General features: G+C 37.6%; 1 protein-coding gene across 3 annotated transcripts; it reads right to left on the bottom strand.

Annotated features, from left to right (window-relative positions):
* Positions 1-2,314: 2,314 nt before the first annotated feature.
* Positions 2,315-26,226, bottom strand: MYBL1 (MYB proto-oncogene like 1). 3 transcript variants are annotated; one of them, XM_041473803.1, is made up of 16 exons: positions 25,900-26,226; positions 22,109-22,211; positions 21,911-21,982; positions 19,063-19,155; positions 17,733-17,953; positions 15,821-16,004; positions 15,524-15,598; positions 13,954-14,058; positions 12,426-12,659; positions 11,758-12,123; positions 11,148-11,290; positions 10,809-10,923; positions 9,106-9,222; positions 8,915-9,019; positions 6,788-6,967; positions 2,315-4,941 (listed from the first exon to the last, which is right to left on the bottom strand). In XM_041473803.1, exons 1-16 carry the CDS (start codon positions 25,917-25,919, stop codon positions 4,813-4,815), a joined length of 2,262 nt encoding a protein of 753 aa, XP_041329737.1. In that variant the 5' UTR covers positions 25,920-26,226; the 3' UTR covers positions 2,315-4,812. The 3 variants fall into 3 exon arrangements, with proteins under 3 accessions (XP_041329737.1, XP_041329739.1, XP_041329736.1); XM_041473805.1 differs by having other exon boundaries at positions 13,954-14,055; XM_041473802.1 differs by lacking the exon at positions 6,788-6,967 and having other exon boundaries at positions 25,900-26,057.
* Positions 26,227-26,372: the final 146 nt, after the last annotated feature.

Here is a 26,372-nt window from a genome sequence, read left to right as displayed (position 1 = left end):
TAACTGGTCAATGGTGGGCAAAGAAGTTGATGCTGAGTAAGCAGAATTCTCCTTCCCCAAAAGAGAAAAGCACCCCTTCCCCTCAGACTGTGACAGGACAGTCACACGTGTCCACCACTGCCAGCCAATACACAGCCCATTCCCATCTTGCTTGCACTAAGGCTGTTAACATCCATTCTCTCTGTAATCAGACACAGGAAATCAGAGGTCAGGTAAATAATCCAGAGGACTCTAAAAATAAACCCAAATTAGAACCCAAAATTTCTGTGAAACATAGTAGCAGGTAGACAGAACTCCCATTGCAATAGCAACTGCATCAATGGGGCGACACAGCCCAAGAGTGGGCACTGTCAGAAGGCTCCTTTCAGTTCTGTACCTGACAAAAAACACACACAGCAATGAAACAGAAGAGAAAATGAAATTAAGAAAACCACAGTACCAGCAGAAGATGAAACTGAAGAATGCCATATTGCACATCTCTTACTCCAGAAGCAAACAGAAGATACACTACTGAGGTTTATTCATTGAGGTGATACAGTGAGTATGAGCATTTGAATTTTTGCTTCGTACAAAAATGTAAGATTGTGTATAAACACCCAAAGCTTACCTGCTCTTCCAACACATCACGCTAGCAGAACTACAAGGATCCCATTGTTCCCTTCAGCTGCAGGGCAAGAATCCAACCCACTCAAGGGATAAGCTGGCTGTCTCCAGGGGAAGCCACACACACCAGTATGCTGTAGCTTCAAGAGGGACCAATCTTTTGGCTCTGCTGGCTCAGAAACAGTAATCCACAGCTTCCTCATGAAAGTAAGCATTTAAGCCTGTAAAGCTTCAGCTTATCCAACGTCAAGGAAACTTATGAAAAAAAATTACACGAGGTCTAGCATTAGAAGACATCAGTTTATTTTCTGCCTAGGCACTGAACCTTTATCAGAGTATTTGTCATGAAACCAAATGCAAGAATCAATTTCAGTTTCAAAATTTTTGTTGTTGGCATTGTGTGTCTTGGTCACAGGTATGGTGCAACCTTGGTCCATTAACATTTAGTGTTAAAACCCTTATTTCACAAAGCTTGATTCACTCACAGCATTGGATCAGTTTTAGTTTGGTGCAAATCTAGTAGAGTCATTCTCATGTAAAATCTGATTAACAGCAGTAGGAACTGGGATTATTCTCACCAATCAATTCCTAAAGACTGTTTCTTCCAAGTAAGTCAGACCCATAAGAAAAGCTTCCTGAGTTTTCATTATAATAAAACTTGGGATTGTAGCTCCTGCCTAACCTGCCTTACTGGCTGTCCATCTGCTCTACTTTGTTTCACTGAGAAAAGGCAATACAGAAAAATGAAACTTATTACATCACTAGACTCTGCTTTCCTCTACCCACTTTGCCCCCATTTCAGACATCAGCAGCCAGCACAAACAAAAGCTCTAGTAACTTCACCTCACTCGTCCCAAGTGATGGAAAACTTCACTTGCAATCAAACACAAGCATGTGTGCAGGTTACTCATACAGCGGCTATGACAGCCAAATCCCCAGAAAAGCCCCTGTAACAGTCAAGAGTTTGCTCATGCAGCTTAAAGCTAGATGATACGAATTACCAGGTCCTATTTCTGAAGAACTGGCTCATGTTAGTCCCTCTTGTCCTTTTCCTTCAACAGATTACCTTAGTTGTCATCTATACTGTGACAAAACTGAGAAAGGAAATTGAAATTTTGCATTGAATGCCCATGTTTCTATCAAAATAAGAGAGTTTCAGTCTAACACTAACTCAATACATGTATGTGAGAACTACTTAGGGGAGGAAAAAAAAAATCACACTGCATAGCTTACATTGCATTTACCTCCCACGACTCAGGCACCTTAATACATGTGTGTGAGAACTACTTAGGGGAGGGAAAAAAAAAATCACACTGCATAGCTTACATTGCATTTACCTCCCACGACTCAGGCACACATACTAAAATACTTCTATCCTTCAAATGAAAAAAATGTAACTAAAGCTTTACACTACCAGCATTCATCCGTCTAATTGTCTTCTATACATAAAAATTTGTTTTACAGCTTTGAGAGACAACTATAAAATGATAATCAGATACAAGTAGGCTTACATGCAGGTTGGATTGAAGCAGGTACTGGCAAAGGACTCCACCCTGCTGTGTAACCCACTCATTTCCACATCTGCTGTCTCTGCCCAGTCCAGAATACACAGGTTTCTTGCAGTTCCACAGGCACACGTACATACGTGTTGCTCTAACAAGCACTGAGTGTTACAGTTTTCAAACAAAAGACACTTACAGTCACCTGGTACATAGATGCTTTATTTCTGACATTAACGCGGTCTGCATTGTGAGATTCTCTTACATAAATGAAAAGTTTGTAGTACAACAAAAACTAAGATAAACAAGGCATTTGTTGCACGTTATGTCAAACCTTAGAACAAAAATATGGTGTAATATGTATTTAGGTTTCATGCAAGTTTGGCTGCTGCATGTACAATTGACCTATAAACTGAAAGAAATGCAAATGCACACAACATTCAAAAAGTAATAAGATGCCTGACATATGAAAGATTAAAACCTTCCTGCTAAAGCAACAAAGTAGGAGTTAACTAAACGATCCAACCAATACCAACACAAATTATTACTACTTACCATAAATCTATGCTTAAACTTGGTATAGGTAGCTTTGATGATACCATTTCTACTTCAATATACCATCCAGATTCTAGATAGTCATTCTGTCTTAATGTCTGATTTCATTTTTTGTGAATTAAATGCTTTATCCAGCATTACATGTTGCTGTTAAATCCATTCTGGTAATGCACACCTAAATCTAGTACTGCCAAGAATTCCAATTGACTCCTTTAAATTTTGCTAGGTGAGGAGTAATCCTGGCATGATGGGCATTTTCTGATCCCTTGCTTATAATAGGATTCCCGCCCCCCTTAAAATTTTGATGTGAATTAAAAACTGCTAAAAATGTTTGTGCCTATTACTATCAGAGCCAATATCAAAAAGCTCATAAAAACAAGGATTGTATAAGCTTTGAGATGCTTTAAAAAAGTTTAAGAACCCATTACCTTCCTTGTGCCGCTCATCACATGTTAAATTTCTCCATTAATTAATTCTTCTCTACCATCTTTGATATTAAAGTGTTAGGAACACTTTCCACACCCTGCATAGTACTGGTTGATCTCATAAAGTTAACTAGAGAACCTGACATCATGTAATTTTACATACAGTGCATATGATGCTCGCTCTTTCCATCTCTCATAGCAGCAAGCCGATTCTGCCACGATCTGTAGCAGCACACCCGGGAGTGGAGAGGAAGAGTGTTTGAATTATAAATAACTAAAACTACAGTGTACAATTCTATTTACCTGTCAGTATTCTGTTGAGAGCACTCCATTATAACTTGCTCGAAATCAACTACATAAAAATCTCTACAACAAAAGCAAACCAAAACATTCCTTCAAAACCAAAAATAAAGACATAAAATAAGTGCAAATACCTAAAATAGGCAACTAAAGCAAGTGTTGTGACCTGTATACCTTTAAATAAGGACAAAGATTTTTCATAAATAAAAGAATGTTCTCTTTGCTCTTCAAACATTTAGTCAGTATATAATGGTCAAAAAGTTAAGTGCAGATAAATTGTTTTGAGATCCAAGGTGCCAAGTTTCTTTAAAAAAAAAAAAAAAGTAATTAAATATACATATGGTAAATGCATTAGGTTTTAGTTCCTATGCAGGACAAAGTACTCCTCGGTCACATATAAGACCCCACCATTTCTTTCTAAATATATTTAAACAAGGTACAGGAACAGTTGCTGTATAATATAGGAATACCTTGTAATTATGTTGTAGACCAACATGATTTTAGGGCTATAGTGCAATTTTTATGTAGATGTAACATACAGTATAGATTTTTACACTTCACCACTGTAATTCTTCTGCTATTTCATATATTTTAAACTTGTCCTTTTTCCATTTTAGCTGTTTTAACAGGAAACAACATTGGCCTCTAGACAACCTGCATACATATAAATATCTACATTTAAGCTTTGAAATGGAAATAAATTATAAAAACAGACTCCTTTCCAATTTACAAAATTTTGCTTGTTCCTACATACTGTACAATACATTCAACAATCATCTCATTTTGAGATTTATGAAGAAAATACTGATGCTTTACACTAAACTTAATTCACCCCCCTCTGCCTACTTCTAGTACCATTTGCAAATAAATATATTTAACACTGTAGTTAATTTCATTGTTTTGCAGCATACCAAAAAAATTAGTAGTGCAACTTTCTATCCTTCCTTTGTACTCCTTTCCATTGTGTTTCTTTATACACTAGAAAAATGCTACATAAGCAAAAGCACATTCAGTCATGTATGTTGCTCATTTGGAAACCAGTAACAACCTATAAACCTACTCTATATTGAAAATGCTCTAACAGATAAAAAAAGCGATGCAATTCAAAAGAATAAATATGAAAAATAGACCTAAAAACTGTATGCTGTCAGTACTGCAATGTATTTTACCTTTCTTTATATTTTAGGGATTTACTCTTTTAATATCTAAAAAATTCATTGCAGAACTGTTTGCGGTATCCCTTCGTAAAGAATGCAAGAGCTTCACGTCTGTTCTTTGTCAGTCAAAAGAAGAAAGGAAGCTTTAAGGTAGCTTTAAGGTTTCCCTTGGTAGACTCTCTCAAAGACTTAATTCCCAAGCATCACACGGGAATTGCCTTCAACATTGTTTCAGTTTCAATGGAAAGAGATGGTTGTCAGCTGCAGTGACCATCACAGTATCAGAGACCTTGAATTGTTGTTGGTAGCTGTGTATGTGCTCAGATACCTTCTTGCTTGCTCAGTCATGATAAGCTGGTCTTCTGTTTTTCCATAAACAACTGCTTCCCAGTCACGACTTGGCTGCATAAAATAAAATTCTGTTAAAAAGGTTCTTTTAACAAACTAAAATACTTAAGCAATTCTCATACAATGTTTCAGAGTAGTAATAAACTATTAAAGCCAAGGAATAATATATTTTACTGGGAAAGATCCAGTTCTACAGTACAATACCAAAAACTTGTGACAAAGCTCCCTCACCACCCCTTAATCCAGCTCCCCAGCAGTGCATCTGGGTTATGCTTTGAGTTCAAACACACAAAATGAAAAACACTCTTCAATAGAGTCTAACCAGTTCAACAATTAATACATAAAAGGGAAGCTAATTAAGTTATCTTCTCTTTGAATATCTTCCTCTTTAAATGTGCTAAGTTCAACAGGCAGAAAAACACATTACTGATAGCTGTCTGGAGACACCAAGGAAGGTAAAATGATTTGGGAACTGAAAAAGAAGATTGTGAAGAACTTCACTGAACCAAGTGACAGCTGTGGAAGAACGGTCAGATTTTTGGGGAATATATTAGAAATGCCAAAGGAATTGGGAATGACAATGATGAATGGAAGAATAATTAAGCTACTAGTCCTGCTTTTTCCATGAAGCAAAGCCTACATCTTCACAAAATGTACTGAATCTCAAGCTGATTAATTTCAGCTCCAAATTGGACCTGACACTGGCTGATTGTAGCATGATGAAGAATGCAAGATCCTCTCCCTCCCACATGGAGCTAGAAACTGATCCAAAGGATCAGTTCCACATATTGATTCACAAAGAAAATTAGCTGTTTGAGCTTCTCTGTAAATTTAGCAGAACCTGATTCATGGAAGGGACTTGGGGTTAGAGGCCACAAAACTGAGAGACAATTTCTCTCGGGAAAGAGAAAAAGGAAAAAAGATGGTTCAATGAAAATATTTGTGATTATACTATGACTAAGCTCCCCTTTTAAGTATTCTGAAGACCACACTTCTGGGTCAGATAGATGTATTTCACCTTTGCTGCAATTCACAGCAAAATTAATTTTTCTTTATTTTTTATACTTTTAATATCACAATTAAATGAACTTTGTTCTTCTTCCTTATAAGAAAAGATCAGAAAGCAATACTGTTGTCTCTCTACTTAAAAACATCATTGTTAAAGCAATTAAGTAGAATATGGAAGATCAGGCTCCAGTGTCCTGTCTTCTGGGTTTTTTTTTTTTTTTTAATTCTTTCATTAATACAGAGCCGTAGATATTCGGAGAAGACCAAAAATACCTTATACATTAACTCCCTATGGGACAAACTGGAATTGGTACAAAGTCAGGTCAAAGAAATCTCTTCTTAAAGCTGGTGATGAGGACAGAAAGAAAATTAGCTTCAATGGTTTTATCAGTATGGAAAATATATGTATGTAAAAGAACAGGCCTGTTACAAGAACAATTACCAAACAGAATCTGTGGATAAACTCTGCTTAATGAATCCCACTGGGCTTATTATGAAGAGTAAGCACCAGACAAATTTGAGAAACTGAAGTCCTAAAGAAGTTTGGCTTGCACCAGCTCAAGTTTTCTAACTCCTAGTCTTGGGCACCCAAACCTGTTTTGTTGCTCTCCCCTACCCTGGTTTTTCTCCATGGCCTCCATCCAAATCTTAGTGAAACATCAGTTTGTTTCACTGAAACAAAGTGTGAAACATCAGGGGTGTGTTTAAAGAACTTAGCTATGAAGAAACACTTTGCGGAAAAAAGACCAACTTACAAGAAATAAGAATCATGGAAACACTGAAACTAGATCACTGGTTTCAACAATTCTAGATACTAGTGGAAGACAGAAATAAAGCAATACAAAATTTCTTTGTTAACCCACTACCAGAATTAACCAGAATTAATCCAGACCTGAAGAGTTTTCTCCATTTTGACATTTTTTGTAGCACATGCATTCAGTTTCTTCTTAATTACTGCATTTGCTTTGTTTGCTGGATTTGTATCCTGTTTTTCTGATGTCAGGTTACATCTGTTGTCCTGTATTTCCAACAATGGTGTCATTAATAAAGATGTGGTATATGCATTTTTTGACTATTGACAAAAAAGAGAGTAGAGAACAGGAATAATAATTAGTAGTTAATACAAAAAGACTTCAAATGCTGTCTTCAGAGAAGCCAAAATGTAAATAAAGTGAATACTATCAGAAAGACCCTAGGAAGGAATCTGAAAAGAAAATGTAATGAACAGTATATGAAGAACTAGCCTGGTCCATACTGGGATCCATAGTACAAGAAGCAGCTGCTGGCATGGTTTAGGTATCACTGAGCAGACAGTTTCTTTACTCTAAGGCCATACCACTCTGATATATTTTGTTAAGAACAAGATCTGATAAAGTGGTAACTACAGAACAGTTTAAAAGAAAAAAACCAATCACTTTCACATGTAGGACAATCTTTGTGAAAGTAAGGACAAGGAGACTAGAGTCAAAAAAGTAGTATCACATCAATTTTAGGGGGAGGAACTGCTTTAAGAACTGAAATAAGCACTGTATGGATCATTCCAGAAGAATTTTATATATATTGGTAATGTCTATGGAAGTAAAAAGAAATTAATCCAGCTTCAATATACAAAAGGGAAAGACAGATATATGTCAATTTTAAAGACCAAAAATTAGTTCACAGTAACAATGGCATAAGTATTTGCTTGCTTACAAAAACACCCCATTAAACTGCATTAAACCACCTTTAAATATTTATTAGACCACCTTTAGTATTTATTAGTATACATCAGACCTTATTCCTAAATTTTCATCACATGGACACACAATTTCTACTTAAAGATTGGTATATTTTTCACTCTTAAATAAGATACTACCACTATCTCTCTTGCCAGGAGTGAATGTTCTTGTTTCACCAGCATTCCTTATGAAAATGAAGGAAAACCCAACTTTCCCCCAGTCCGAAGCCTTTAATAGACCACAACATCACAGTGTATCTTAACCTGGACTCAGTGATACACAATAATGTGTCACACCAAGACATCACTAAAAGAACAGCAGGCATTTTGGTCGTGACTGGAATGGCTGCAGCACTGCTGCTCCTCCCAAGAGATGTTCCTGGGGAAGATGGCAATTTCCACTAGGCGGCAAAGGACCCAATACCCAGCAGGAAGATTCCAAGGCTTGGCACAGAGTCTAAGAGGCACTTTAGAAGGGAATTTAGAAAACCAGCTAGAAAAGAGTATGACCTAAGCACCTTACACTGGCTTTTTAAGAATCTTGGCTCCTACATCCTGTATATAGCCTTAAACCTAATCAAGAATCACAGACATTTACTCTTTAAGCATTAAACACATACATGCATTAAGAAAGCATCAGAACAAAGTTTTCCTACAAGACGAATGAGTAAGCTATTCAATTACTCAACTGAAAAAACATTAAGCTTCTTTTTAAAGGAAAGAGGGACCAAAATAGCCTCATATCTGATTTCTTCATGTCTTGGTTGTTGAGGCAGAAGTATTCAAATTCCTTTAGGCAAAGGAAGCACACTAACTTAATCTTTGACATGCTTGATATTTCTTAAAGTATTCCCCTGCTATGTGGAGCAGGAAAAACATGCTGCCTAATATGTAATTAGGTATTTTCAGAACACATTTGCCAGACTGCCAAGCAAGCACAGCACACGAGCAAATGTCATCTTCCTGGTATATTACAGAAAGCTTCAGCATGCTGTGTATGCTAAAGTTTATAGGCAACCAGCATGGAAACAGCTTTGCTACAAACCTGTAAAGCATTTACATCATTTTACCTACTCTGAACGACTGAAAGGAAAAATTCATGCATGAATTCAAGCCCAATGCTCACCTATTTCTTATATACTTAAAACATTTCAAACTGAAGGTATTTTTCACTTTCTAGATGCATTAATCTAGCAACTTCAATCCAAAAAATTTATTTTAGTGGGCAGAACAAAAGATACACAGTTCCATATTAATACTGCTGCCAGTGATGATCTTCAGTTAGTTTAGTTTAATTCTTACCTGTACATCTAAACTATTATCTTCTGTCAAACGCTGGGTCCCAACCTCTTCTTTTTCCTGTGGATCTAGGACCAGTGATTTTCTGACTTTTTTAGAAAAGTTGTGCTGAAACAAACATTTTGCAGAGAAAAATTGTAAAATATTATTTAAAAGCAGTTATTCCCTATTTGAAATTACTATTGTCATATTACCTCCTGCTTGCAGTTTTTATACAAAGTGTCATCTTCCTCCTTGGGAAATATATCTGTTCCAGTTTCCTCTTTCAAAACTTCCCTAATGTCTTCCTCCGAGAAGGCAAGTGGTTGTGACTAAACATTAATTAAAATTGAAGAAAATACAGGAAGTCTATTAGTGGCCAGTTCTTACAACATTGTACTTTCAGCTAATGTAGGCCAGAAAAGAGATCTTGCAAAACATAGCAAGAAAGGACCTAAGCTACTGTAGTTAAAAACCACAGGGCTACATTTCAAGGCTAAGAAGATTATTTTAAGTTCATTTTACTCCACATAATTTTTAGCCAGATAAAACTTATATATGCACACAATGCCTCAAAAAATGCAAGGTAGCATTGAAGAAGACAAGCTACTTGTTTGCAAATGGTTATCTACTGATAAAAGGGATAAAAGTAATTTATATATACTAAATACCTACATAAACACTTATGTATATATACATGCATAAAAACATACTAAAAACTGTACTGGAAATGTGTAACTGCTGTTGTGAAATGAATTTATACCAATTTTAACACAAATCTTTGAATAAGACATTGATAGTCCTAAGTACAGTACTGAATTTCACAGAAGCCATACAGATGGCTCCTTTGTGTACCAACAGGAGAAGAATTCCCTTAAGCCCTCAAAATTTGATTTTGAACAGGAGGTTAATAGTGGACAGAAACAGGAATGCCAAACCACTCCATTTGCATAGTGAGGGACTGTGAATCTATAGGGTAACACAGATGGTGCCAAGCCCTGTGGCAAAGTCTGAGCTACCTTCTGTGTTTGCAGAAAAGAAGCAGTCAATATATATTGGCTGGAATCTTTTCAGAATTTGAAAAGCATATGTCTCCTGAATTCCAAAAGTTATTATGCATTAACATACCTTAGCTACGCTAGGAAGAGAACAAAAATTTAATTCATTTGGAACAAACTAACAAAAAAAAGTAACATTATCCATAGTCAACAAAACAAAAAAAAGTGTGTGACAGCCAGCAGAATCAGAGGATCAAGAACTGCTATACTAAAATTTTGATATTTAGGATGAAGAAACTGCAAATATCACTCAAGATTATCACACTGTGGTAAACACCTAGTTTCAGTCCTGGTGCTGTAGAAGTACCAAAATCAAAGAACAACTCAGCTCTTACATAGTCCAGAGGATTCAAAGATAATGCAGTTTTTCAAGAGAAATGTGAAAGTCGTTTAAAATAATGAGGTCAGTCATACTCATCTACAGCAGTTTGCTCTTACCAGATTACCCAGCTGGAGAACCCACACCCATTCACTCTCTGATATATAATTTTTCTTTTGAAAAAATAGAATCCTAAATTATTAAAAGTTCAGGCAATTATGCAACCACCTTGTAAGAGATAAAGTTTTAGCAAGGATAGGCAAATTTAAAACAACTCACAAACATGAAACTGACGCATTTAGGATTACTGTGGATCAAATGATTATATATACTGAATTACTATTCAAGAAGACAATGCCTTCATACTACACTGAAGGATACAAGTATAACAAACAGATCAAAAGTGGTTTTGATTCACATTCTAGCTGTTCTCTAGGATAAGTAAATGCTTTTTAAGATCACAGTGAGGCTTACAATACTTCAAAACCAAGAGGGCATTTAGACTTCAACAAAGAAGAAAAGAAACAGTATCATCACATACCATAAGTCTGAGAGGACCATACTTTTTTTCCTGAGCAGCCAAAGCATTTTTAAAAGGAGTTGGTGTCCTTGGTGTTGAACCCAAAAGAGATCTTCTCATTGTGGGACTTCTAAAACTATTCAAGCAGAGCAAAGTGTTCACGTGTGCATTTCAACATTTTAATATTTTATCATTAGCAATGTAATAAAATTAATCTAAGAAACATTTTAAAATACCTTCATTTACACAACAGATATCACCACCATGCATCTGAAAGTAATGAGATCACCATAGCATTACCCCATGGGTATTAAACTTTAATTTAATAACACCACCAGATGTTTACTGTAATAAACCTACCCCACATTTTCCTTTTGATCTTGTGGTGTCATTTCCTTGTGTAAAGGAGTCGTAATAAGAACCTTCTGCCCACAGATTGGAGTCGATGTAAATGCAGGATTTTCAAAGTTAAATTGTTCATTTCCAGAACAAGTGTTGAAAAACTAAGCACAAGAAGGAGAAAAAAAAAGCAACCTTACAGGACAAAATTTCACCATTGTGTTGAACAGCAAAAAACCCCAAATTATATACATATATCTGAAAAACTTTTACTGACAAATCCCAATACTCTATTCTGGACTTACACTTATTGCTGAAACCTTGATTTTTTTCTTAAAATCCCTACTTCTTAATTAGGTCACAGAGACGGAAGATCTCTGTCAACAATTATTTGCATGAGAAAGTGTGAGCTGAGACACAGGTTGCCACTGCTGCTACTGCCCTCCCCATCAGTCTTCAAAATAGAGGTTGTTTAACAGTATATTTTTAATATATTTACCCTCATGCACATGTTTTAAGAAGTTTTTTGACATATTTATTTAGGCTTCAATGTACTACTAGGGAAGAAACTACTTACATTTTATGACCCACCCACCACAGTCTTCATGTTTAGCCGTACTTATACACGCACCTGTGATGGAGAAAATGGTAGTGTTTTCACTGGCGTCCGCTTTAGTGCAACATTGACGGTGTCGCTACACAAGCCATCGTTCAGCTCCGTAACCGGGGACTGTCCGACACGCAATCTCTTTTTCTTTCTCAGGATAGCAGGTGGATTGCTAAACTTGGTTAAGTTTGAGCTTGTTGAAAAAACTGTTTCTTCGTCCCCACTGATGCTGCTGTGGTTTTTGCCATCAAGCATAACGCCTACATTATACTGGCACTCGGCAGCCCCTTCGCTGTGTTGGAGCCGCATCAGTTTCACTGGAGCTGGCTTGACAGGGGATACAACAGCCTCGGAAAGCTCAAAACACGTATCGCTCCATGCTACCGGATCCTGTGGGGCAAGATGCAAAACACAAGCAGGCTTAGCCGAGATTACTTCAGAATGTCCAAGCCAATCTATCAGCCCTCTACCTCCACAAGCTATATACTGAATTATTCTCTCTGTGTCTTTCATACAATCATAAAACACTGGATATTTTAAGACACAATTCTTTTAAAACAGGGAATAAAGCACTTGATAAGGCAGAAATTATAGACGAACACATAATAAGGTAATTTAAGAGTATTTTACACTATTGTGTAAGTTGACATTCCTAATTAAATACTTATTTTTAACAAGGGATACAAACTTACGATTTCCATAAGATCTAGTGCCTCTGCAAATTCTGGAATGGTTTGTAGAGGTGTTAACATTCTATTTGCTTCTACACCCAAATACTTAGGTGGCGAATTCTGCTGAACAGGTGTGATGCGGGTCTCATCCATGCTGTAGAAATTACTTGTTTGTTCCTCAAGGCTACTTAGTGTATTAGGCAAACAATCCTCCATGATAAAATTTCCAGACCAACAAGACAAGCTTCCAGCTTGCTAAAAAATTGTGAAGAAACACATTAATCTTATTCAACTTAGAGACTGAAAAGAGTCAATTATGTGACTGCAGGATGGGAAAAAAAAAAGTAGTGTGAAAAAAAAGACTAAGCATAACTATTAATTTTGGCATTTTCAAATACTAATTATCTGCTTCAATTAAAGTCTTCTCTTTACATTAACATGCTCAACATTCTCAAATCGTGTAAGATTTTTATCTTACCTCACATTCATATCTTATACACATTCACAATTTAGGTAATTATGGGCTGTATTGGAAGCCATCTCTGATGCAAGTTTCCTGCATATCTGAACACCAGTATATGAAGTCTTCTTCAGTACAGAACACTGAACTTCTAATTTTAAGATCAGTATTATGAAGTAATCTTCAGTATAGAACACTGAACTTCTAATTTTAAGATTAGAAAATGCTTCTAGAGTGTGAAATACTACTTATTTGATCTGGATTTTTTTAATGCACATTTTGCATTAATAGCTAAGTAAACTTCTAAAAGGTTATCCCATTTCAGTAGACTGCTTAGTACCCAAGAAACAAATTTTAATTTTCACTGGAAATCTAGAAGCAAACCAGATTCTACTAGATAAGCAGAACTGCACTGTTTCAAAAGAATGCCAGGAATAACTCCGCCACATAAAATCTGAAGTTCACCTGTAACCTAAACTAATGATCAATATGGTTGGGTTAGTTAGGTGTCTGATATGCACAGCCCTCTAAAGAAAACAGTGACTGTCATCTGCAAGTCACCCTAATTCTACAGAATTAGGGAAATTCCACTGAATTTATACACAAATTGTGTACAGTGCATATTTATTTAGTGTTTGTCAAGTCCAAATGTGGATATTAAGTATTGCAAGAACTCACACTGAAGTTTGAAGAAAATATAATCTACAGGACATTTTGAAATCAAATGGGGCAAAATCCATTTATTTTTCACCTCTACTAAGCAGAGATCAACACTGCTGATCCCTAAAACTGAATGGCAATGATATCAAATGTGTCACCTCCTGAAGAGGACTAAAGTACTGGGTCTTAGGAACAGCCAAATTGTTGGTCATATTGCTGCTGTCTTCACAGTTTAGCAAACTGCACTAAAAATAAGTCATCTCAGTTCTAATATATAGATTTTTGTTTTCCAATGCAACAGCCATAGGTTTGATTTTAGAGGGTCAGGTGAAAAAAACACCACACTAAACCACACAACCATTACTGAATTTCTGAGGATTAACCTCAGTAATGCAAATTCAAATATTTAGAGAAATTTACAGTCCTTACAGAAGACATTTGTTTTCTTCTGATTTCATTCTCTGCTGACATAAGTAGCAATTCAAGCTCCTTTATTTTCTTTTCTTTATCAGGATCATCATCAATAAATGGCTGCTGAAAAATTTAAGAAAGAAGCCATTACTATTTTTTACTTCCATCACCTCTTCACAGTAAAGATTCTGCATTATAACACAGCTGTATTTTTAACAGGAATCCACACAGAGAGGGAACAGAACTGTTCAGGTTGTATCCTATTTTGTAGTACACAAGTCACCCACAATTGAAACATCTCCAGTTACCAGGAGATGGGTCTGATGTTAAAGTGGTGTGTAAGGTGGTATTTTAACTGCATTCTAATATGGCCTGTAAGTTATCTGTGTGCTAAAGCACTTTCTAAACTAAAGTCACTATATTCCATCCTTAATTGAACCAAGTGCTGGCACACTGGTTTATATGTTTGTGGTTTCACATTCCTTCTACAATTGCGTGTTATTCAACCTCACTAAGTATGCAAGAAAGTGCTTCAAATCAGCATTTGCTGACACGGTATTTATACAAGCAATCCCACCACTACTATCTAGAAAAGATAATTAACTAATTGGTTTTGACTGGTTTGCTTGTTCTTAACTTTTCATTATTGCTATAAATATAGGTGAGAATATATGCTATCACCAGTTCAAAGAGAACTTCAAGGAGCAGAAAGTATCTTATACTTTTCTGTGTAGGGCAATCCAGACTGTCAAAAGCCATTTGAGGCTTTGTTGTGACTTGTATTCCTATACCATTATCAGGGAAGATAATGCAACATGAAACAGACGACCTGCACAGGGAAACTTCAGGTCAGGTAGAGAGGTCCATAGAATTCCTCTATCTAACACAAAAAAAATCCATGTATTATTCCCTGTGTCAAAATACCTCTTCTACTAATTCCAAAGAAACAACAATTCTTCCAAGGTGTCATATGAGAAACCAAGATCTATATTCATTCTGCACCACATGAGAAATTTCAGATATATTGCAAGTGAGCCCAAAAAAGCAAAAGGAAATAATACATCAAATTTCCATTTATTTTAAAATTTCTTAATTCTTCAGGATTTAGAATGCTGCAAAAGAGCAACTGATTGAAAGATGTTTATCAGTGAGAAAGAAATAAAACTTAATGAGAACAAAAAAGCACAGCCAGAAGTGTAAGTCACAGTAAGCTGAGTTGTTCAGATAGGGTTATATTTATTACATATATGTAAATAGTAAAGTCTTGTCTTTAAACCTCTCATAAGCTAGGTAATACTAATATAGTCACAATTCAGCCTCAAGATTTAACAAGTGGACAATGTTTTAAGCCGTATTTCTGTCAGAAATAAGCACAAAGCATCATGTTTCTGGGATATAGGAAGAGAGCTTCATTTTTCCTACCTAAAACTACCAATTACACTAGCAAGCTTACTTACAAAGGAACCTATATAAATGTAGGTGAATGATAAAGACTAACAGACATTTTGAAGATACACATATTTTCATTTTACAGAATAATACTATGCAGTAAATTCTCTTTAATTTATGAAGGCTGTTAACAATTTACCTGAACTATGTTGGAAGAAGATGGAGTATGTTCTAGACAGCTGCCTTCTGGTGAAGCATACTGATATGCTGGAATCTAAAAAGACATAAAACATTTTACAAACCATCAAGAAAATGAGGATATAAAATTAACTCTAGTTTATTATACATTAATTATTTATGGTTAACAAATCATGAGTTGCTATAAAATCACAAAAATACTCAACAGATCTTCAATCTTTCAGATGTGTTTCTTGTTTCAAACCAAATTAATTATTTGAAATTGTGAAATACTTATCATTCTAAATTTTGAACTTACATGTGTCTGAACAGGCACATAAAATTGATTCTGAGTGTGCAAGTGTTCCATAGTCAGACAAGGTTGGGGCTGAAGTTCAGCAGAACTAGAGCTTTCAGATTTTATAACACTTTGCAAATATCCTTCCTGTTCCACCTTTCTTCGCATTGTTGAATTCCAGTGATTTTTAATTGAATTATCAGTCCTAAAATGAAAGCATAAAACAGTGACTGGTTTCCAAATCTTAAAATTTAATATATGACAGAATTGACATAGTTTGTACAACAGGTGAATCTGAAGCCACAAATCCAGAAAGAGCCAGCAGTTTAGACCAAAAGTTCTGTTATCAGTAGGGGGTTGGCATAATGACTAGAAGGCTACTCTTTTTAGAACTTTCTTCTACTAAACTTCAAGCGTGCCAGAAATTAAAAGCAGAAAAGGAGAAAGCCTTGGTTCTGACTGTAATCATGATGGGGAACCTTTTTCTTAGATACCTGGAATAATTTAATGAGCACATTAATTATTTACCCCTCTGCTGTAAATCTACAGTACATGTAGCTAAGACAATCACCTCACTGTCCCACAACACAATAGAGGCACTTTGGCTGGTGTTTGCTACTGGAAGACATCTCTTCTCAAACTGACAGCCTGCAACCCCCACTCTTTATTTTATGTGCAGCTTTGTGGAAGAACATCCTTCTACCTCTTCATGCCCTTGATCATGGATAGGATAAAACAGGCATGGCATTTTGACAAGCAGGCTGAAATCACTCCTAACACTAAACATTAAGGCAAGGGTAGACTATAACTGCATTACTGTCTAAAACACTAGCATTATTATTCCTAGCCTTAGGTAGAGGTGCACAGAAACAAAAATTGGTTAAAGCCCCATTCTTCATTTAAGGTCACTCCAAGAAGTATTCCCCTTTTTCATCCTAGTAGTGTTGAATTCTACAGATCTTCTAGGTCTATGATCTTTAGCAGTCTTTAGCTGACAGTGTCAGATTTATTGACAACAAATAGGCTAGTAAATAGGAATTCTTCTGGCAAACTCATCTTCCCTCTCCGAAATTATATTTAGATGCAACCCATTCCTCCAAAGGATTTACTGTGAGTCGTGGATTGTGCACTTCATCAAAACACAAAATTTTTAAGCACACATCCCTCATTACACCAAGGTAACAAATGCTGACACTCCTCAGACACAGCTAGACAGTCACCTCTTGAACACACAAACTGAATTCAGAAAGGGACAGCTTAACACTGAATTTCAGTTAACAGTACAAGGTAAAAAAATTATTTTATTAAACTGTTCACACACTAAAATTTTAAAATTAAAATTTCCACAGGCATGGCAGTGAAACTTGAAAGGAATACAAGGCAAACTGCATACAATTAATTCTTAACTTAGAGACTTCATGTTAGAGACTTCATAGTAACCAACTAACTTTGCAATGCATGACTCCTAAGTCTGGACTTTTGAAGGTTACTAAGATTTTAAGATTTTCTTTTACAAGCATCCAGTTCAACAAGTGCTACACCAAAAAAAAAAAAAAAAAAATTATCAGATCTTAAACCAGGAAACTCACCCTCAAATGTATATTAATGAAGGCACTTTGAGATCAAGTTTGGTATCAAATCATTTTTCTACTACTGCGTGCAGTTAATTCAGTTCAGCTCTATTATAAACAGTTTTTAAGTGATCAGGAAGAATCTGAAGACACCTTCAAACGGTTAGAGCTTTTTCTATGGCTTTGACATCTTTTTAAGAATACAGGTCAAACGCAAAAGATTTTTAGCATCTATCAAGATAACTATGTTTTGATGTAAGTCTCAGCAGATGCTCTCCAACTAACAAGTTAAGATTTGAAAGGGTACTGAGATGAGCACTTTTCATATTCCAACATTTAACACAAATAGAGTTGAAAAGCACCTTCCAGGAAGAAGTTTTGCTATTTCAGCCCATCGGTTTCCCAAACGCTTGTGAGCTTCATAGATTATCCTGTCCTCTTCTTCTGTCCATGAAGACTTTTTTACCTCAGGATTGAGATGGTTATGCCATCTTTCTCTGCATTGCTTGCCTATTCTTCCTTTCAGGTGTTTTGCAATTAGAGACCAGCGCTTTGGACCATACTTCTGAACTAATTCAATAACCTGCAATACAATGAAAGCACATTATAATTTCAAAACCTAATTTACCTAATCAAAGGCTGAAAACACTGATAATGCTATTCTAAAATGCGTGTTTATAACTGGCAACTGATATAAGGAGGCACACAGTGACTTGGGGGTTTAAAAATGATTTTTCAAGAAATCAGAAATTAGTAACTCCAAATTCTCTCCGTTTAGAATTTAAGTGTATACTGCTGAAAACATGCATTTGGAAGTTTCCTTTCTATCACCCACTGCTGACATTAGGAAAGGCAGAAATGGGTAAACATTTTGTTTGACTATTTTCAACAATATTCATATGAGAAAAGACCCACACCTCTACATCTAGAAATGGAATGGAGGTTTGGAATTTTTACAAAATAGAAGCTTTTTCTTAAAATACTAATGAGAACTGTAAAAAGAAATCGATTGGGAAGACCATATTCATAAATTGGCAAATAGTAGTTTAAAATATGTTAGAAGAGCTTTAAACAGTAGGAACAAGAAACCAGTTTGAAATACCTCAAGAAATCTGTATTTGCATCTCCCTACCAGGCAGTCCAGGTTGTGCAGGCAAAAGGCTACAGTACGGATTAAGAACAGTGAGGTGAAAAAGGAGCCTAAAACACTGATAGCTTCTTTACACAAAGGAGGATCATCGAGTCCAATGGTCTATACAGGGATCACTCTCACAACTTTGGCATTATTAGCACTATGCTCTAACCAGATGAGCAGATCTCAGGGTTGTAACAGTAGGTTATGAAATAATTTCCCTTATTTCCAAACCCTTCAAGTCTGGTGGCTTTGAGGAACAAAAGATGTAAATGAGACCTTTGACCTCTAGTGCTACAAAGAGATCCCCCCCTACTTGGTAAGCTGGAGTAATTCAGCCAGCAATCTCACTAATGGGAAATTAAATGCTTGAGCAGACCTGACATTCCATCTACTTAAGAATTATTTTTTCTCATACATCATAATGTAATAAAAGTATCCACATCACAAGATGCATCAGACATCAACTACGTGGAAATGGAACTTAAAAAAAAGTACACATTCTTAGCAGTCATATGTCAATTTTATTAAAGAGCAGAGTATCAATTAGTTTTTGTTACCCTCTGATCTTCTTCTTTAGTCCAGGGACCTTTAATCAATTCTGGGTTTAGTACCTTCTGCCACCGATGCTGGCACTGAAAATCGGAACGATTCTGAAACAGTTTTAGAAGAGCAGTGTAGCTTTTATACTCTCAAATACATAAAGCTGTAAATACATTCTAGCATGAATTATTAGCTTATTTCAAATTAAAAGACTTATTTAGAAATTTTTCTAAGTATAATAGTTAAATTCTCCCTTATTATTTCTTATTCCATTTGTTTATAAAAAAAACCCTTCTCTGGAAAAAAAAAAACAACCTTGCATGAAGTTCTAATATAATTATTTCAATGTACTAGCTTGATAATCAAATTCAGAACTTACTCATCTTTACAGAAAAATTTATGTTTATTTTTGTCCTCATTACTCCACACTTTCTCTGAACTTTGTGGCTGATCTATTTTCGACATTATTTATAACTTAAATAAGGCAAGAAATTTGTTAAGGAAATACTTTTCCTTTCAAATAAAAGAATACATTTTTTTGCTAAATCCCAAATGAATGTATTCTCAGCTCTTTACTAGAGTGTTAAGGAAAACAGATTTAGATCAAATTTAGTTAACATATACTAATTAAACAACATTGTTTTTTCTGGTCAGGACAGATGGTGCTTTTCTGTAACTTCACTAAAGATCTTTTGAAATATTGTTCCCAGTTATGAAAGAGAAGTAACCTTCACTTAGCCTCCTAAAAACTGTCTATATGAAAGGATTGGTCCAATGCTTAGAAATATACAGGTAAGAGCCTGCCCCAAGGATAGCATACTTTTTTAACACTGGGACATGATTATTTACTTGCTCCAGTGCAAGCTGTTGGATAGCAAGTACCAATTGCAAGGTTTTGCTGGTCTTGTCTACCAAGTAAAGGTGTTACCATGTTAATATGAAGTTAAAGAAGTAGCAGTCTGCAAGACTAGAAAAAACACCCAGAACACTAACATGTCATGAAATGACACTGTTCACAGTACCTTCAAGCTAATCACAAGTAGTAGCTGTATGATTAAAAGCACACTACATTTTTTTACAAAACATCATCATTTCCTGTTGAAGAGAAGCTGTAAAAGACAGACTCAATATAGAATAGCTGTTACCATTTGGACAAAAAACATTTTAAATTGTGGCCTTTTAGTGCTTTTATCTTCTAGACATTTCTGAAATCATAACATGATTTGGAGAGAAGAGCAAAACAAAAGATGGAATGAAACAATATAATTGTTTCAGTCTGTCTTAGCCACAAAAAAAATCAAAAGCGATTACAAGCTACACTCTCGCTCCTGAGAGTGACCTTGAAGCCATCTTCACTTTTTCTGGGCAGAATGGAAGGAAGGTTTATCTATGCCTAGTCCAGCAAAGAAATGAGGGTTTGAAACCACAGCAGTTTGAGGGCCTTCACAATTCAAGATACCCTTGGCTTTCCTAGCAAAAAACCATCAGTAACAAGATAAGTGTGAATTATGCCAGCCTCTATTATTTGGCCGTTGCAATAGGTCACCTAAAAGGGCTGTGCAGCTCCATCTGTGGAGATAATCAAACCCAAACCCTGTCCTGGGCAGCCTGCTCCAGCTGACCTTGCTTGAGCAGGGGCTGTGAGCCAGATGACGCACAGAAATTCCTTCCAACATCAATGATTCTGCAGCAGGCACCTGATTATGCACAATTCTTTCCTATGATAACTGGGGAACATTTTTTCAACCTCACTTTGGCCCAGCTGAACAACAGGTTTTTTGTCTCCAGAAGCATTTTTTTTTAGATGGAGAATTATTTACTAAATCATTAGATCTGTTAAATGCAACTCCATACTACACCTGTGTATCAGTATCACCAAATGTATTTTCAAACAGCTTAATATAAAAGCTTTTTGATTCTCCTCTGCCATCCACTCATGTCACTGATTTTTATAAGGGAATAAGGTATATGTACGGAACATGGATTTGCTTATGCATGACTTAAATTTAGAAGCTTTGAGTTTATTACATGATATCTATATTTTGCCACTTGGAAAAAAATTAGAAGTATCACAGTTGCACAAAAACATGATGAGAACAACGCAAAGTTATAGTTGTTCATCATTTAGAAAACAAGTCTTTTTTCACCTTACAGTGGAAGTTCATACAACCACATCATCCCACACAATATTGTAAGAACCTCAAAGGTAGAAGGAGGTGCAATATTTTTGATTTCTAATATTTTAATATCCAATACCACTTCTAGGAAGTGATTTCAGCCTTATATTCTACCATGTTTTTACAGCAGGCATTTTATAACATTTGTTCAGAAGAGAAACAAACGCCATCAATTCTATTTGTAGGTACTGTCTACCATTACCTCAGGGAAGCAGTCATCACTGTAAAAAGAAAACCAAACCCAAACAAAAAAAAACCCTAACAAACACACAGAAACAAATAAATAAAACACACGTGCCCCCTTGCCTGTGGCAGTTAAGAAACTCAGCCTGCTCTTTTCAAGCAATCGTTCAGATGCAACCCACTCCTAACTGCTTCAGAAGCAACCTGTGATCTCTGGATCCAGCCACCATGAGTAATGGAACCAGTAAGATACAGGAATGCATTCCATAATGAAAACAAATAGCAAGTGTGAACAGAAGGTATTTTTGATCATTTCAGACTATCAATGAAGACTGAGCCCATAAGGTTCTTCAAGGTCTGAGCTAGATCAAGTCTGTTTTAGAAGAATCCTCTAAAATAGTTTTTATTATTTACTTCTGATTCTATTACACTTCATTTTCAAGCTAGACATATGACCAAAGTAAATAAATATTAAGAGAACTTAACTGAAACAGATTCAACTTACTTGTAGATGACTAGCAATGAAAGCCCAATCATCTGTACCATTTTGTTCCACCAGCTTCTTTAGCCTTTCATCCTGTTAAGACATAACCTCAGCCAATAAATTTTACATGCTACCCCAATACAATACTAAATAATAACGTATTTCATGAGCTAAGAAGATCAGGTAGGGATCAGAGTAAAACAAAAAAAAAAGTGTTACCTCTTCACGGGTCCATTTCACCTTGCTACATATCTTCTTCAAACCTTTTTGTTGTGGTACTTCATAGTCATGATCCATATATTGAAAGTCATCGTCTTCCTCACTGCAAAATACAACAGACAAGTGAAGAATATAAAAATTGAGTTTAAAATACCTCTGAAAAGCCTTTTTTTTCTAATTGCTTGCAGCTTTTTTCCAATCTGTACATATTGTTCTAACAGAACATATGGGATTTGCATGATCACAGGGTCTGCCTCTAGCAGTTCACCATGTCAAATTACCAAATTAATTTTAATTTCAAGGTCACACACTGGACAGAAAACTCCTTCCAAGACAAGATTTAAATTTGAAGTAAAAAATTCTTTTTAAGATTCATGTATTTCTAATACATTTTTTCATTTTTATTTTACATGAATGAGCTTACAGAGTGGTTTGTTAAGACTGCAAAATACATTCATGATCCACCTCCATAAGTGAAACAACAAACACCACAAGAACGTCAAATAAGTAAATCTCAATTTGAGATTTTAAGTGGGCTCCTGACTTGACTAAAAGCGTTGCCTCGGTGTTACAGGAATTAGATACAAATCTTTGAAGACAGATACGTTCCAGAATAAATAACTCCGGCCGCAGCGCTGAGCCTCAAAGCGCAGAGCCAGAGCAGCAGGGCAGCCAGGTACCTCCGCGACTCCGCGTAGATCACTCCATCTACTGGGGAAATGCGGAACTCCACAGCCTGCACACACAAAGCCTTCCAAACAGGCGGCACGGGGAAGCTTTTCATGGAATCATCGCTTAAACTTCTGTGTCAGTGACTCATGCCAGCATAAATTCAAACACATGTGGAAACCTAGCTCTAACAACAAGAGCTGCAGTGCCCCTGCATTAATTATACCAAAGGCACAAAGAAGGGACTCCCTTCCAGACACATCACTTAAATTAAAAGCAGTTTCACAGTGTAATTTTTTTCTCCATTTTATTATTGGTACAAAGCATGATAAAAATATCACAAATTCAGGTTCAAAACAAAAATTCTTTCTTCTCACCCTTGACAATTACTTCAATTTTTTAATCAAAAGTATAAAAAAACCCTTCTCCAGTAATGAAATTAACCTGTGCTGGTGTCCCAAGAACAGACTGAATGGACAATCTCTCCATTATTTTCTAGAACATGCAATGATCAGCACAGCACGCTGATTAACCACTTACACATTATTTGTTATTCCCCATTAAATCTGTTCCTGTTAGCCACCGAGGACATACTTTATTCAAAAGCATTTCCACAGGATAGTAAGTGCCCAATTCCTTCAGACTTGCTTCTACATCCTACACCACATCTGCATTTGCCCCACTTAGCTTCATGATGCAGCAGTAAAACATAAGCGAATTAAAACTTCGCTGAGTTGCTGAAAGACAAGGCAGCAAACTTGTGGGAAGATCAACAGCAAGTTCTCCATCATACTTTCAGAAAAAAAAAATGAGCTGCAAACGCCTTAAGAGGTTTGCATTAAGTGGCTTAAGACTTACAAAAAGAGAACTTAAACTCAGAAGTAACAGTTTTTTCTGCCTCCCTACTAACTCCTCTTTTTTCTTTTGTTCACAGGTATTTGACAAATTTCAGGGATCTATCTTAGGATTGCAATACCAAAATACACTTCTCATAACACCATTTCACACCAAGTGGGCCATACAGTTCTCCTATAACTAAAGTCAGGCCTTCTTGTAAAGCCCTTTGTCCACACGACCTCCTCACCCACTGCAGAGCAAACTATTCCGTGAGCAGTGTCCAGTAAGGAGAAAAATCAGAGGGATTCACAGGCAGAGAAGGGCTCCATGTGCGCGGCAGTGACGCTGATGGGGCCCCGCGGGCAGCTGCGGTCCAGAGCCCTGCCCGGGGAGCTCTCAGCCGCACAGCTCCGTGTCCCACAGCCACACCGGCGCCTCTGTCAGCCAAGCAGGCACTGCCCTCTCTCGCACCTCGATTCCACCTGAACAACCACCTAGTCCTGAGTCTTGCTTAGACCAGTGCTATGATAGACTATAAATCAAATCCTGATTAGTGAGTGGGACTACTACTTTTTCAATTAAAAAGACAAGATTTTTAAACACATGGGGTTGTTATTCCTCATTTGACAATTTTTTTGCAGTTATGCAACTGATAAAACACTGCACCAAAGTGGAAGGCATCCACCAAGTTTCATCAAATAAGACATCTGGGACAATAAAGTACATATTTTGTGAGATCTGCGCGAGCTGTCCTTGCAATTCTGAGTTGAGAACCATTCAAAGAAAAAAAATCAAGCTTGCAACTGCAACAACCAAGAGAAGCTTAACATTAAATTAATATAAGATTAAACTTAATACCATCGGTTGCAAAACAAGTACACTTTCTCCTTACTTCACACCTAGATTAAAAGTCTTGAAGTCACTTTCATGAAAACTCATAGCTTCAATGATATAGTTTTGGAGATACCATCATCAGACACCGACACAACATCCGCCTCGGGCTACCAATCTCTAACCAAACCTTCCTCTGCTATCCACAACCCACTGTACTTTCAATCATGAAATCAAAGCACTCCACAGCCATGGGAGATAATACAATCTAAAGTTTGATAAAAATGAAACTACTGTGTGTAATACCACAGGTGAAAGTCCCTTAAACTACAAAATGCTGATTAGGAGTGCCAAGAAACACGCTGTCTCCAAGCTATGCTTGCAGAGCCAAGCACAGATAGCTTCAGCAGTCACCCTCTGCAAGCAAAGCCCTTTGTGGCTTACACAACTAGAACACCAAAGCATTGCTTTCTTGTTTTACTTGCAGCTTTGCAGAAAAATATTCTCTTACAATTTTTTTCTATGTCAGAGGAAAATGCAAAAGCAGTTTTAGTATGTTTAACTTTGAAACCACCCCCAATTCCATGAAAAGTATACATTCACAACAAACCCCAGATGCCATAGATAACTCACCGAGTATCCTTTCCTTTCCCAATCCTAATCCTTCTCTTACATTTCTTTATAACTTTCCAGAAACTGATTTAAGACAAGAATAACCATAGTGACAAAACAGTTCTCCAAGACCCACCTTCTGAATACAAAGCAAAGACACACCCATTCTCATATCAATATAACAAAAGATGTAGGAAAACCATCTAGGGTAGCTGCTGGAGCTCTTGTGCAAAACGTGATCTCTTAGGAATATTTCAGGCTAGACTGTGATAGCTTCAGTCAAAGAATGTATCAGCTGAGAAAAAGTAGGTGCATTGAACATACTGAAAGAATCAACAGGCCCAAACCTTATATCAAGGCTGTGCCAACACAACTTGGGAGGTGAAAAGGAAAAAGTGCTACTCCAGCAAAAGGAAAATAACCAGCATGGAAAGCTACTGCAGAGGCAACGCAGTTGTTACTGACAAGCGCAGTTGACCAGGTAAGCCACAACAAAGACGACCTGAGCGAAAGCACAGAAGGGAGAGCAGCTGCCAAGGGAAAGGCGGGATTTGTACCCGAGAGGTGGTGCCCAGAAGTCCGAGAAGAGATACCTGCGAGGGTGCCGGAGGGGGGAGGGAGGTGGGCAGTGACAGCCGAGGCCGGGGCGGTGGAAGGAGGCCGAGAGCAGCGGTGAGGGGCGGGGCGGCACCTGGCTGGGATCCCGGGGCGCGGGGGGAGCACCTGGCCGGGATCCCGGAGCGCGGGGGGGCACCTGGGCTCGGGACGGCAGCGTGGAAGGCAGCACTGCCCGGGAGGGGATGGGGGGCAGAAAGCGCAGAGCGCCCCGGTCCCGCACTCACCTGCGCCGTCTCTCCGCCATCCTCGGCGCGCACCATAGGGGGGGCCGCCACGGCCGCGGGGCGCAGCACGGAGCCCCCGAGCCGCCCGGGCTCCCTCTCTCACAGCAGGGCAGGGACGTAGCGGGGCACCGGCGGCTCAGAATGCCTCTAGCCGGGCAGGGATCTTCCCAGGGCCCGCCGCTCCCCGCGGTGCCCGCAGCGCCCCGGCGGCCGCCCTCAGCCCCGGCCCGGCCCCGGCGCGTCAGGCATGGCTCGGCCTGGCTGCTGCCCGCAAGGACGGGGCGCGCAGCGGCCCCTTTCTCGCCCCTACTGTGCCTCGCTCTCCGATGCTGTCAGAGCTGCCGCGGGCTCCGGCGGCGCCCGCCGCCCTCCTTCCCTCCGTCTCCGGGCCTCTCTGCTCCGCCGCCCTGCCCTGTGCCCGCCCGGCCCCCTCCGCGCACCGGCCGCCGCCACCGCCGCTCGGGCTCAGCCGC

This window comes from Pyrgilauda ruficollis, unplaced genomic scaffold (assembly GCF_017590135.1).
Source record: "Pyrgilauda ruficollis isolate IOZ18807 unplaced genomic scaffold, ASM1759013v1 scaffold30, whole genome shotgun sequence".
NCBI classification, from domain to species: Eukaryota; Metazoa; Chordata; class Aves; order Passeriformes; family Passeridae; genus Pyrgilauda; species Pyrgilauda ruficollis.
Note: the sequence above shows the minus strand (reverse complement) of the source record. Positions and strands in the feature narration are given on the sequence as shown.